Raw genomic sequence first — 12,885 nt, forward strand, 5'->3', positions numbered from 1 at the left:
TTTACACATACACATATACATGTTTTCATTAGTCACTGAAATTCTTCATTCTAAGACACTGAGGTAACTCTGGAGGAGAAATGCACAGCCTCAGTGTTGAGCTGATGAGTCAATGTGTGAGGGAAGGCCTCTTTACTTCCAGTCCAGCCAGTCTTCACCAAGTCATGAGCCATCCTAGATTTCTCAACAAGATAGACGTGAAGCCCAGAGTGCTCATAGATGAGCTCACATTTCCTAGCTTCCCTTACAGAAATACACCTCCAAGCAGTGGAAATTTTTTACTTAGTAAATCACTACTGATAGAACTTAAGCCACTGAGATCTGTTATCTTAGCAAGTCCACCTGTCTGTACTATCACTCTGTATCTCTCAGAACCCCCTGCCCCGTATTGAAAAAGCCCTATTGATTCCCAGCAAAAGCAGAGAAGACAGGTGGTTCTTCCCTGGATATGCATGCCATATCATTAGCCACGTTCACGATGAGGCCACTTATTGACTCTGCTTACACCCGGATGCTTAGCCTTTGCCCTACCTACTGTCCGCTAAGTAAATATCCGCAGTTATCTCCACAGCTGGGGCATGAAAATGTTCCCAGACCCTGCCATGCTCCTATGAATGAAACCATCCTCTGCTGAGAACTGCTGGCTGAAGGGAATTAAGCACTAGTAGAACATACATCACATAGGGTATCTTTAGCATGGTGTTTCTCTCACATTTTAAAACATTAATTTCAGAGATCATATATTAGATAAAACAAGTTCTCACCAGCAGTATGTGTACTAGATACTGATAAACTGAGGTAGATAGTAAAATGGCATAATTCTGGCCATTCTTCTCATGACAGAGCTTCCCATGGGGTACGAGACATCTTGATATGGGGGGTCCCAGAAAGAATCTGTCCACATGCTGGCTATGGTACTTGAAAGCCAACTTTCTAGGGTGTTGTTTGAGATCTGTTTCTGAAAAGCTCCATAACATTGGTCTAGATCAATGCTTTAAAAACACATTCTGTGTTTTCACTCATATGTAGGGTATAGATTAAAATATAAATTCAATGAATGAATGTAGAAGGGAGACAGTCTAGAAAGAGCAAAGGCACCAGTGGGAAGGCGAGTGGAAAAAAAGAGAAAGCATCGGAAGGTAAAGATAATCAAAATGCATGATAACCATACCAGAGACTGTCCTAATAAAACCCGTTAATAAAAATTTCACGCATGATTAAGTATTGTGAAAAAATAATTTAATACTGTGTTAAAGTAAAAGGAAAGTAAATGGGGAAAGATACACACAGTTGTTTATCAAGAGAATACACACAAATGGCTAATAAGTACGGAAAAATATGTTTAAAGCTATTAATTATCAAGGAAATAAAAAGTAAAACCATGAGTAGTCATCTCATATCTGTTTGGATAGCTGTGATAAAAAGGAGACAAAAATTAGCAAATATTCATGATGATTTGGAGAAAAATAAAATTGTACGTTGTCGTAGAAGTATAAGCTAATTAAGTCATTTTGGAAAACAATATGGAAGTCCCTCAATATAAAAATCATGTGGGCGATTGGATTTTAGTGATAGGACCAGGGACCTCACACATGGTAGGGAAGTTTGGTGATTCACAACAGGGGAAAACAATGGAATCATCAGTTCCTGGCAGGAGGAAAGACAAGAGATAGAATAGTGATATTAAGATGGTGAAGAATCTTTTAAACACAGAGAAAAAAAAATTACACTTGTTTTTACCCTGAGAGTTGATCACCCAAAGGAAGGGCCATAATGAGGAAGAGAATGAGTAGAATCAAAGGCAGAGCAAAGTCAGGGAATATAGAGATGATGGGTATAAGAGGAGGAACCCTTGTTTTATAGAAAATTAATTGAAGATTATAGAAGTGAATTATGATATCCAGGCCACAGAAGCACTAAATTGCTTGGGGATAGAAGTCCAGGTTTCTGATTGCGGTGGTAGATCCTTTTCAGTAGTTCACTTAGCCTCTCTTGCTGAATCATTGCCTCTTGGCTATTTTTCCCACATCCACAGGCAGTTACTGTGGTTAATGAATAAATGCAGCCTGGCAAGACCCATTGTAAATGCATACCTTCACAGAATACTAGACATCTTGACCTCCGAGTGTCCTTTACAGCTCCCTCACTGAAAGCTGCTTAGCACGGAGACCTGATTTGCTTGGCTACAGATGTTTCTCAGAATGCACAGTTTTCCACCGATGTTAGGGAGAGACTTGGATGGGGAGAAGTAAGGTCAGACTCAGAGCGTTCTTGCTGAATAGGGCTTTGGCAAACCTAAAAATTGAAATGCCTGTGGTAGGTAAATGAGGTGCAGATGGGAAATGAAACCAGCATGTGAAGTCATGATTCAGAGGAACTGCTGTCCATGGGACATATCCTAGCAGGTGACATTGGGGAAGCTTGGGTTAGGTCACCATGCAAGCAGGTGAAATGAGTAATTGTTATTTTTGACTTTTAAATTTCCTGCACCTTGCCAGTGTTTTTATAGCCATACTTTGGGACATGCTTATACCAGGAGTTTTCTTAGATTTAAAAACCTAGACTTTCTGAGAGACAAGCAATATTCCATGTATCAGTTATGCTTAAGATTTTAGGTAGATTTTTTTGATGATCTTATAAACTTTGTAATAGTGTATGAAATACCCATTTTTAAACTTTAGATAAATTATAATAGCCCATTTCTAACACTTGTATTATCTTGTGCAAACACTGAAAGTTTTTTTTATTAATGTTTAACTATAAGTGGCTCAAGTAAAGAATGAGTCTCAAGGTCCAGGCGGAGATGTCCTGATTGTTACTGATCAGGCTTCGAGGAAAAAAAAAAACCCAGACTAAAGGAATCAGAGACAGCTAAAAGTGGAAGCTGAATAGACTTCCAGAGAATGTGGACCGGATATAAGATCTTAGTCTTCTCCTATCTGACCACAGGCATCTACACGGAGACTCATTTATCTCAAAGAGAAGTGGATCCAGGGCCGCAGTTCGCTAGAAATCACACCATTTTTGAAGGTACAAGGCACAAAAGGGCCATTTTCCGAGGGCAATACTGTAGGCGCTTTGGCTGCTGTGAAGCCAGGGATGATGCCTGTGTCACTCAGTTCTATGAGGCCAATGCATTTTGTTACTGCGACAGTTTCTGTGAGCGGGAAAACTCTGATTGCTGTCCTGATTACAAGTCATTTTGCCGTGAGGAAAATGAACGGCCTCCTCTTCAGCAGCCTTTAGAGCCAGAAGGTAGGATTTGGGAGTGTGTTTGAACATTATCCTAGTCATCAGATCTGACAAATTTATCTTCCTTTCCTCTCCTGTCCTGTCCTCTTCTGTCCTCTCCTGCCCTGCCCTGTCCTGGCCTCTTCTCTCTTCTCCTCTCCTCTCCTTTCCATTCTGTTTCTTGCAATGGAATAAAAATGTTCATTTCAGCAAACTTTGTTGGAATGTTCTTTTCCTTGGTTCAAGTGTGGGGCATCTGTACCATTCTGGCACCATTGGAAAAGTTCTGGTTTGAGCGTAGTAAGTGCTGATCTGGGTTATGTTTTGTACATTCTTTCCACATACATGTTGTTTAAAACTTTCTGTGATGCACTCATCATGATGTTCAAGCATTTGAGTGGGTTTTACTTAGGGAATTTTCTGACTTGTTAAAAAACCTGCTCATCTAGAAGTGTTGAGCCGTTCTCCTATGTATCATTTTACTTATTATTCTGTCAGGCTCATGAACCTGTAGCGTTACAGTACATGGCATTAGGGAAGGACATTAAAATTAATAAGGCGAAATAAAACTAGCAAGTATCCTCCTTGCCTAAGGATAATACATTCTTCACGTATGCTTTTGTCTCCTTTCACCATTTTGGAAAATTTAAGACTATCGAAGAGAGGGATGCGAGTGGGGTTCGCAGTTGGTAGACTGCTTGCTTAGCACGCATGTACGAAGCCTCGGTTGCTCCCAACACCACGCACACTGAACACTGACAACACACGCCTGTTATCCTAGCACTCTAGAGGCGGGGGAAGGGTAGGGAGATGCGCAGGGCAGCTGCACCGTGATGTTAAGGTCAGCCTGCACTGCGTGAGAGCCCGTCTGAAAAGATCATGAAAGAGAGAGGAGGGTCGCATACAATGCTCTTGTAAGAGTTTTAGGCCCCAGAAGATAAATACATGTGTATTTATAAATAAACGCTGTGTGATAAGTAGAATGGTTGTATTTACTACGTGGATGCAGTTATGTAAGAGTGGACGTTGATCTGGTGAGGCTGCTACAACAAATGTACACAGAGTACATGGGCGAATGTACTCTATGCTCCGCCCCAGATGAAGATCTAATAGCATCAGATTTCTGCATCAGAAATTTGCAGAGAATGAATCAGAAACCTGTCATAAAATTACAAGTTGGTCTCTGGCTAGAACTTGTAGTTACAAGGCACTTAAAAAAAATCTCATTTCAAAATAGAGGTGGTGTCAACGGCTCTTATTTTCAATAAACTCCTCTTGCTTGTAAGTTTTTAAAATGTTTCTTTAAAAGTGTATTTATTATTTAGAATTGTCCACAGATTTCCATTGAGCCAAGGCTTTAATTTTACCAACAGACACCTTGGTAAACATTCACTTCATTTTACAAAGTGGAAGATACTCTACCATGTATGAAAAATCTTCCTTCAACAATTCTTCAGGTATCCCCATTGCACCAGGCAATGTGAAAAGTCTTATTTTTATGAACATTTGTAAAGTTGTGTAAGTAGGGAAAACGTAGGAAATTTGTTGAGTAGCTGCAAATAGTCGTGCATTCTTTGAAGAAAATGAGAGTGCTTCTCCAGGTTGTGGAAACAGCTTAGATGACTAACACACTTAACTTGCAAGCACAAGGACCTGGTGTTGACACCCAGAAGCCACACAGAAAAACACAATCGGTGGCAGGAATAAAAAAGCAAGGCTAAGCAGATGCCAGGGGTTCAGTGGCCAGCTAACCTACTATACTTATTCCACAAATACGGCAGGCCGTGTCCTAAAATTAAGGTGGTAACTCTCTATGCAATGTAGCCACAAACAATTTGAGTGCCGTGAGAAAGTCTAACACAAGAAAGTATTAATATGTACCAAGCTATTTGCCATCTGTCTCATTGGGGGACCAGTTTAAAAAAAAAATCATTCCACATGATAAAGAATGAGCTGAATTGGAGAACAGTTTGTACAAGAGTGTTACAAACCTGAGTGTGAAGGCCACAGCACCGTTTGTCAACTGGAAGAAAGCATTGTTTCTAGAGACTCATAATGAGGGAAGGGTAGGTGACAGATCAGAGAAGTGAGTATAAATTATTGCCCAAGAGACCAGTAAGGTCATGCTGGGCATCTGATATCAGGTTTGTTTACTAGAACTTATCAAAAGATGCTACATTGGTGTAAGGATGAAGTGTCTTACATATGTAACAGCATGATTAAAGAGCTTCTCATTTTCAGAAGACTCCCAAACTCAGTTGGTTCCATCTTGAAGCTCTCGGTAATGTAGAAGACATGGGTTCCAATCATGATTTTTGGCTTTGTTCCTTAATTTATGTATGACTCACATTTTAGGTCATGTGAGAGGGTAAGGAATCAAGGCAGCACGGATAAGCCTTGCGACAATTAGACTCAGATGATGTAAAGCCAGAAACTTTGGAAGACACGGTCTTCCCCTAGGGGACCTTAGAAAAGTTAATGACATCCAGGGGCAGTAATTGTGACAGGAATGTACTCAATTGGCTAGAACCCAGGCCATTAGAACTGAGTCACAGAAATGAATGGGTCAGCTAGAGGATAATTGAGATGGGTTGCATTTATTTCCAGGGGGATGTAGTATGCGCATGATGAGTTCATAAGAAGCCATGTAGCACAGAATCAGTAATTAGGTAGGAGGGAAGGAAAGTTATATAGGGACACTGAGTATTGCACTAAGAATGCAAGTGCCTGAGATCTCCTGTTGCATACTGCCTATCTATAGAAGTGTGTCTGGCTCTATTGACAGCGTTTCTTGCAAAATGAAATATGTCACTTCTCTCTGTGTCATCCCTGGACAAAGAGAACTGAGTTAATTAAAGTCCATTTAGGAGTCAATATATCTAACATGTCATCATAAACCATGTGAGCTGAGATGATTTTGTGCATCTGAATTAATTTTTTTAAACTCTCTCCTGTTAAAGACAATTTTCTCTCTCACTCTTTTCAGACAGCATGATGTTTAAGGCTCTGCCTCTGTCTCTGTCTTTGTGCATGTCTAGACCTTTGTGATTGTCCCTTTAGTTCCCTTTCTGTTCTCTCCATGGTAAATGGGCATCTGCTACCACTGCAAAGCTCGTGGCAGAGTCACATGCATACCTTCTCCTTTAAAAACCAGTTTTGTTCATGGACAGTATTACTGTATCCAATTTTTACATATTACAAAGAGGCAGGAGTAACATTTCCATCATTTTAGAGTGTCTGTGTGTAAAAGTTACCCATGGTAACAAACTTAGCAGAGAAACCTGGTTATTATATAATATTTATAAATTTATTTTTAATTAAATTTATTTATTTATTCAATTTACATCTTGGTCATAGGCTCCTCCTTCCTCTCCTCCAAGTCCCACCCTCCCTCACACATCCCCCCTCCTCTATTCCTCAGAAAAGGGGAGCCCCTCCTACCTACCTACCCCAGCTCATCTAGTCCTATGAAGACTGCATACATCTTCTTCCCCTGTGGCCTGGTAAGGCAGCCCCATCAAGGGGAAGTGATCAAAAAGTAGGCAACAGAGTCCATGTCAGAGCTATCCCCCACTTTCCTTACTAGTGGCCCCACAACAAGCCTGAGCTGCCCATCAGCTACAAACATGTAGAGGACCCCCATCCCATCCATGCATGATGCCTGGCTGTTTTTTTCAGAATCCATAGAAATTTCTGGGCCCTGGTTACTCTGCTCTGTTGGTCTTCTTGTGGAACTCTTGTCACCTCTACGTCCTTTTATTCCTCCCCACATTTTTCCACTAGGCTCCCTATGTTTCGCCCAATGTTTGGCTCAGTATCTGTTCACCCACCACTCAGTTGCTGGGTGAAGTCTCTCAGAGGACAACTCTGTTAGGCTCCTGCCTGCAAGCATAACAGAGTATCATTAATAGTGTCAAGGGTAGGATTTCTTCCATGGGATGGGTCTTAGGGTTGGGCCTGGCTTTGGTTGGACATTCCCTCAATCTCTACTCTATCTCTTCTGTCTTTGTCCCTGCAGGTCTTGTAGTCAGGATAGGTTTTGTATCAAAGTTTTTTATGGGTGGGTTGGTGTTTTCCTCCATCCACTAGAAATCTTGTCTAGTTTAAGGGTGTTTCAGTACCCATGGACCATTCTACTAGGAGTCTCAGCCAGAGTCCCCGCTCATATTCTCCCAGAGGTCTATTCTGACTTTGGTCTCTAGTTTGTCACAGAGATCCCCCTACACACCATTTCTCTTTTCTCAGGCCTTCTGCCCTCTTGCCCCATGCTCTGCCCAGGTTTGATCTCCACCCTTATTTCTCTCTGTGCTCCCTGCTTTCTCTTGTTCTCATTCTTCACCCACTACCTCTGTCTATGCTATTTCCTGTTTTGAGTGAGATTTGCTAATCCTGCCTCTGTCCTCCTTGTTACTAATCTTCTTGGGGTCTGGGCATTGTAGTATGCCTATGCTATACTACCTGCTTAAATCTGCTTAAAAGTGAGTACATACCGTATGTGTCTATCTGGATCTGTGTTACCTTACTCAGAATGATCTTTTCTAATTCCATCTATTTGCCTGCAAATTTCATGATTTCCTTGTTTTTAATGACTGAGTAATATTCCATTGTGTAAATGTACCACAGTTTATTTATTCATTCTTCAGTTGAGGGACATCTAGGTTGTTTCCAGTTTCTGGCTGTTACAAATGTCCTCATTGTATGGTGAGGCATTATTTGGGTGTATTCTAAAGAGTGATATAGCTGGGTCTTGAGGTAGCACTATTCCAGGTTTCCTGAGAAAGCACCAGATTGATTTCCAAAGTGGTTGTACAGTTCACATCCCACCAGCAATGGAGTAGGGTTCCCCTTTCTCCACATCCTCTCCAGCATGTTTTGATCTTAGCCATTTTGATGGGTATAAGATGGTATCTCAGAATCATTTTGATTTGCATTCTCCTGATAACTAAGGACTTTAAACATTTTTAAGTGCTTCTCAGTCATTCAACAGTCCTCTCTTGAGAAATCTCTGTATCCCATTTTTTAATTAGATGATTTGGTTTGTTGGTATTTGATTTCTTGAGTTATTAATATATTTTGGATTTTAGTCCTCTGTCACATGTAGGGTTGGTGAAGGTCTTTTCCCAACCCATCAACTGCTGTTACATTCTATTGACAGTGTCCTTTGCCTTACAGAAGCTTTTCAGTTTCATGAGATCTCATTTATTAATTGTAGATCTTAAAGCCTGAGCTGTTGGTGTTCTGTTCATGAAGTTGTCTTCCCCACTTTCTCCTCTAGCCGATTTAATGTGTCTGGTTTTATGATGAGGTCTTTGATTCACTTGGACTTGAGTTTGGTCAGGGTGATAAATATGGATCTATTGTATTTTTCTACATGTAGACATCCAGTTAGACCAGCACCATCTGTTGATGCTATCTTTTTCCCATTAAATGGTTTTGGCTCCTTTGTAAAAAATCAAGTGTCCATAGGTGTGTGGGTCTATTTCTGGCTCTTCTATTCAATTGCATGGATCAACCAGTTTATTTCTGTGCCAGTACCATGGAGTATTGAACTCTGCTTTTAACCACAAATAATTTCATTTGTTCTATTTTATAAAATACTAATGCTTAAAATTTAATTGGTCTCTAAATACTAACCAAATTTGCTTTTACTTAAATTAATCTTTAATGGTGTCATACATATGTATAATGTACTTTGATCATATTATCCTTCACTTAACCTCTTTTTCACTTTCCCCAGTCATGGAACCTATTCTTTCCAAATGCTTCTCTTGTATTCATGTGTGTGTGACCACTGTATTTAGTTAGGGTTGCCTGCACAAGTCTTTGTGGAAGTTAACTACTGGAGCAATGGGTTACTTACTAGCGGCTGAATCACTGAAAAGGAGTATGAGTCCTCATCCCTGGGTAAACATTAAAATCTCTCAAAGAAAATTGGGGCCTCATATGTCCCTCCCCTATCTCACAAAGAGCATCAATGGGTCCAGTCTTGAACAGGTATCAGGCAGGCAGTTACTGCTGCTTTGAGTCTATGGGTATAACACCTGCATCCTATCCAGAAGATGACACTTCGCAACCCTCCTTCCCATCTTCTAGCTCCTGTATCTTCCCACCCCCTCTTCACACATCATTTCTGTAACTGTGTGACAACTACAACAAGAACAACACTGAGATTCCTAGGACTGGAGCACAGGGCTATTTAATCTGAGCACTGCTACCTGGCTCTCAGGATGGCCTATCCCAGTCACTTATTCCCCATCTGACACTGTATATGAATTCATTTACCCAATATTTGAAATGCTCAGTGTTGTAGATGGGCAGTTACGTAGAAGCCAATTTACATAACATATTTGATTACCGTAGAGAAAGATTATAGCATTTTATCTAAAGACATCTTCAAATACTCTTAGTAAGAGGAGAAATACTCCATACTATTAGATGAAGTATCAAACTTTAACAAGTACAATGATCTCGAAGAAGGTTTATAACTTCTGATGTTTGCCAGAGACTTGGGAGAATAGGAGCAGTGAGACAGAGAAGGTTGATAAGTGGGAATACGTCAAAGTTACATAGACCAGGAAATCCTGATTACTGATAGGTTTGAGCTTCTCATCCTATCTCATGTTGGCCTTTTTTCCCATAATTCCATTTTGACCATCTACCACTTTCTGCTTTCTTAAAATTTAGCCAGTTTACTTATTTGCTCTCTCTCTTTCTTTCTACGATGACAGAATAAGTACTTAGTCCTTCAAAATAAATGACCTTTTTACTTAAAACAAGCTAAGACTTTGAGAATAATTAGAATTTGTAATCTTTATTTAAATTAAATTTATTAAACTTTTATTTAAATAAATTTAATTTGTTTTGTAATTAACTCATATCAGGACTGAGTGTGTTCTCCTCTCCTGTGACCTGACAAGGCAGCCCTGACAGAGGGAAGTAATTGAAAAGCAGGCAACAGAGTTCACATCAGAGAAAACCTTTGGTTGGAGTGCGTTGCTGGGAGGGGCTCCTCTTTTCTGAGAAGTAGGGGAGGAGGGGGGAAGAGAAGAGGGAGGGAGTGTGAGACAAAAAGGAGAGGACAGAGGACATATGATTTGGATATAAAGTGAATGAATGGATGAACATTTATTTATTTTCTAATTAACACAAAATAAACTCTAAGTATTAAGGGTACAGTATGATGTTTTGGTACACATGTGCATTGTATATTTAAATCAGGTTTGGCATTCATCATTTGTTTATGGATAAAACATTTCAAAGCCTTTCTTCTAGTGAATGTGACACACAGGCACGTTATTTTTGTCTATTGCCACCCTGCTGTGCAATAGCACATCAGGACTTTTTGCTCCTACTTAACTCTGACGTATTACCACTTATCTACCTTCTCTATCTTGCTGCTCCTGTTCTCTCGAGTCTCTGGCAACCACCAGAAGTTATAAATCGGCTTGAAGCTTATTGCCCTTATCAAGTTTGGTATTCCATTTAATAGTACAGAGAGTATTTCTCCTCTTACTAAGAGTATTTGAGGAAGTCTTTTGATAAAATAATGTAATTTTTCTCTACAGTAGCCATATATATCTATATATATATGTATGTATATATATATATGTAAGTTTGTGAAGTGATTTTTTTTGTGTTATTGAACATTGACCCCAGCACCTCAAGAATGGGAATGATAGGTGAGAATTCTACATTGGGCTCTAGACCCTATGATCTGTTGAGAGTTAGTTCTTGGTATTTTAGATAAATGCTATGTTTTCATGTTTGTTCAGATACTACTTGGCAAACTTTCCTGATTTGATGAACTGTAGTAGGTGGATGGAGGGGAGCTCTCCTTTTCTGAGGAATAGGGGAGGAGAGATGAGGGGAGAGGGAGGGAGGGTAGGATCAGGAGGAGAAGAGGAAAGGGGCTATGAATGGGATGTAAAGTAAATAAATAAATTAATTAGTATCACCTCTCCCTGGGGGGGGTGTGCAACCTTGCCAGGACACAGAGGAAGAGGATGCAGCTAGTCCTGATGAGACCTGATAGGTCAGATATTAGGGGAGGAGGACCTCCTGAATTAGTGAACTAGGGCAGTGACATAGAGGGAGAAGAGGGAGGGAGGGTCGGACTAGGAGGAGACAAGGGAGGAGGCTACAGCCAAGATACAAAGTGAATAAATTATAATAGGTAATAAAGAACTAAAAATTAAAAAAATATAAAAGGAAACAATAATGTAATTAATATTGTAATGAGGAAACTACAAAATAAACTTCATGAATAATTTTAGCTATATTTCTTGAAGAAATATAGCTTATATAAATGCATTATTTTCACGTAAATGCATTATTTTCACAACTACTAAATAAGAAGGTCCCTACTAATGCTTTAAAAAAATATGTGAAACAAACTAAAGAGGTGAAACTCTCATTATTGGAGTAAATGTAATTATGCAACAGAAAATACCGTGAATACCAATTACACTTGAAATAAATGTTTTCATAATAGAACGTAAATTATTAGTAGCCCTTGGGAAGCTGGAAGTCTTGATGATGCTGAGTCTTTATCTTGGAGGCGAGCATAGATGTCACCCTTTGAGAACACATGTAGTTGCCACTCAACCATATTTCACAACCCTTATTTCTTACTTGTTTCTCTTTTGTTTTTTTCATGCTATGCAAAGACATGTATAGTTTCCTTGAGCACAAGTTCTGGCTGTATCCAAACTCCAACTTGTATAACTGTATACAATAGTCCCTGGATACTACTGTATATATTTTAGGTTTGAAAAACAGATATTTATTGGAAAGTGTAAGAAAGTTCAGAGCTGCTTTTGTAGAAGAGACCACAAGCTCTATTCTATCATATTAAAATGGTTATTAACAGAACTAATAAAGTCAAATAACATGATAATCTACATTAATAACTCAATTGATAATGTATGGGAATCCTATAGATCTCTACACCCAGGGTTGGTTAGAGGTAAGGTTATTGTTGTAAGTAGTATCCCAAAGAGAGCATGTTTGAGTATTGTAGACAGGAGAAATTCATTTACCCCTTGCTTCTAATAGTAGATCCTTAATAGACGTTTCTCTGCTTTTCTTTTTCTGTCTTTTCTTTGTTTTCTGAGACAGGGTTTCTCTGTGAAACCTTGACTCTCCTGAACTCACTTTGTAGACTAGGCTGGTCTCAAACTCACAGAAAATCTGGCCGCCTCTGCCTCTCTGAGTGCTGGGATTACAGGCGTGCACCACTGCACACAGTTTAACAGACCTTTCTTAAGTAGTATGTTTCCTGCCAGCCTACTAAGCCTTCTATCGAGTAGCTAATACTATTGAATACTGCATGAAAGGCTGTCCCAAACATCCTTCAAGTTTTAATCTGCCCATTATTTTGGGCTCGCTTGTTTAATAGGGTAGTTATTCTGTATGGATTGTGTAGGCAGCTATTGAAAGGGTGAGATGCTGGAAGATCTTTTGGGTGTATGCCCAGGAGTGGTAGTCCTGGGTGTTGAGGTGGAGCTGTTTCCAATTTTCTGAGAAAGTGCCTGATTGATTTCCAAAGTGGTTGTTCAAGTTTGCACTCCCGCCAGCCAAGGAGGGGGGTTCCCCTTTCTCCACACCCTCACCAGCATGTGCTGCCTGTCACTTGAGCTTTTGATCTTAGCCATT

At 39.8% G+C, this 12,885-nt stretch overlaps 1 protein-coding gene across 4 annotated transcripts in view; it reads left to right on the forward strand.

Annotated features, from left to right (window-relative positions):
- The first annotated feature begins 2,787 nt into the window (after positions 1-2,787).
- Tinag (tubulointerstitial nephritis antigen) overlaps positions 2,788-12,885 on the forward strand; it is a 103,391-nt gene continuing 93,293 nt past the window's right edge. For 2 of the 4 annotated variants that reach the window (XM_060384738.1, XM_060384740.1), the window contains exon 1: positions 2,789-3,255. In XM_060384738.1, coding sequence (XP_060240721.1) covers positions 2,904-3,255 — 352 coding nt within the window. In that variant the 5' untranslated portion in view covers positions 2,789-2,903. Of the gene's footprint in view, positions 3,256-12,885 lie in introns of all 4 variants that reach the window. The other 2 variants (XM_060384739.1, XM_060384741.1) reach the window with 2 other exon arrangements.

Source organism: Meriones unguiculatus, chromosome 6 (genome assembly GCF_030254825.1).
Source record: "Meriones unguiculatus strain TT.TT164.6M chromosome 6, Bangor_MerUng_6.1, whole genome shotgun sequence".
In the NCBI taxonomy this organism is placed as follows: Eukaryota; Metazoa; Chordata; class Mammalia; order Rodentia; family Muridae; genus Meriones; species Meriones unguiculatus.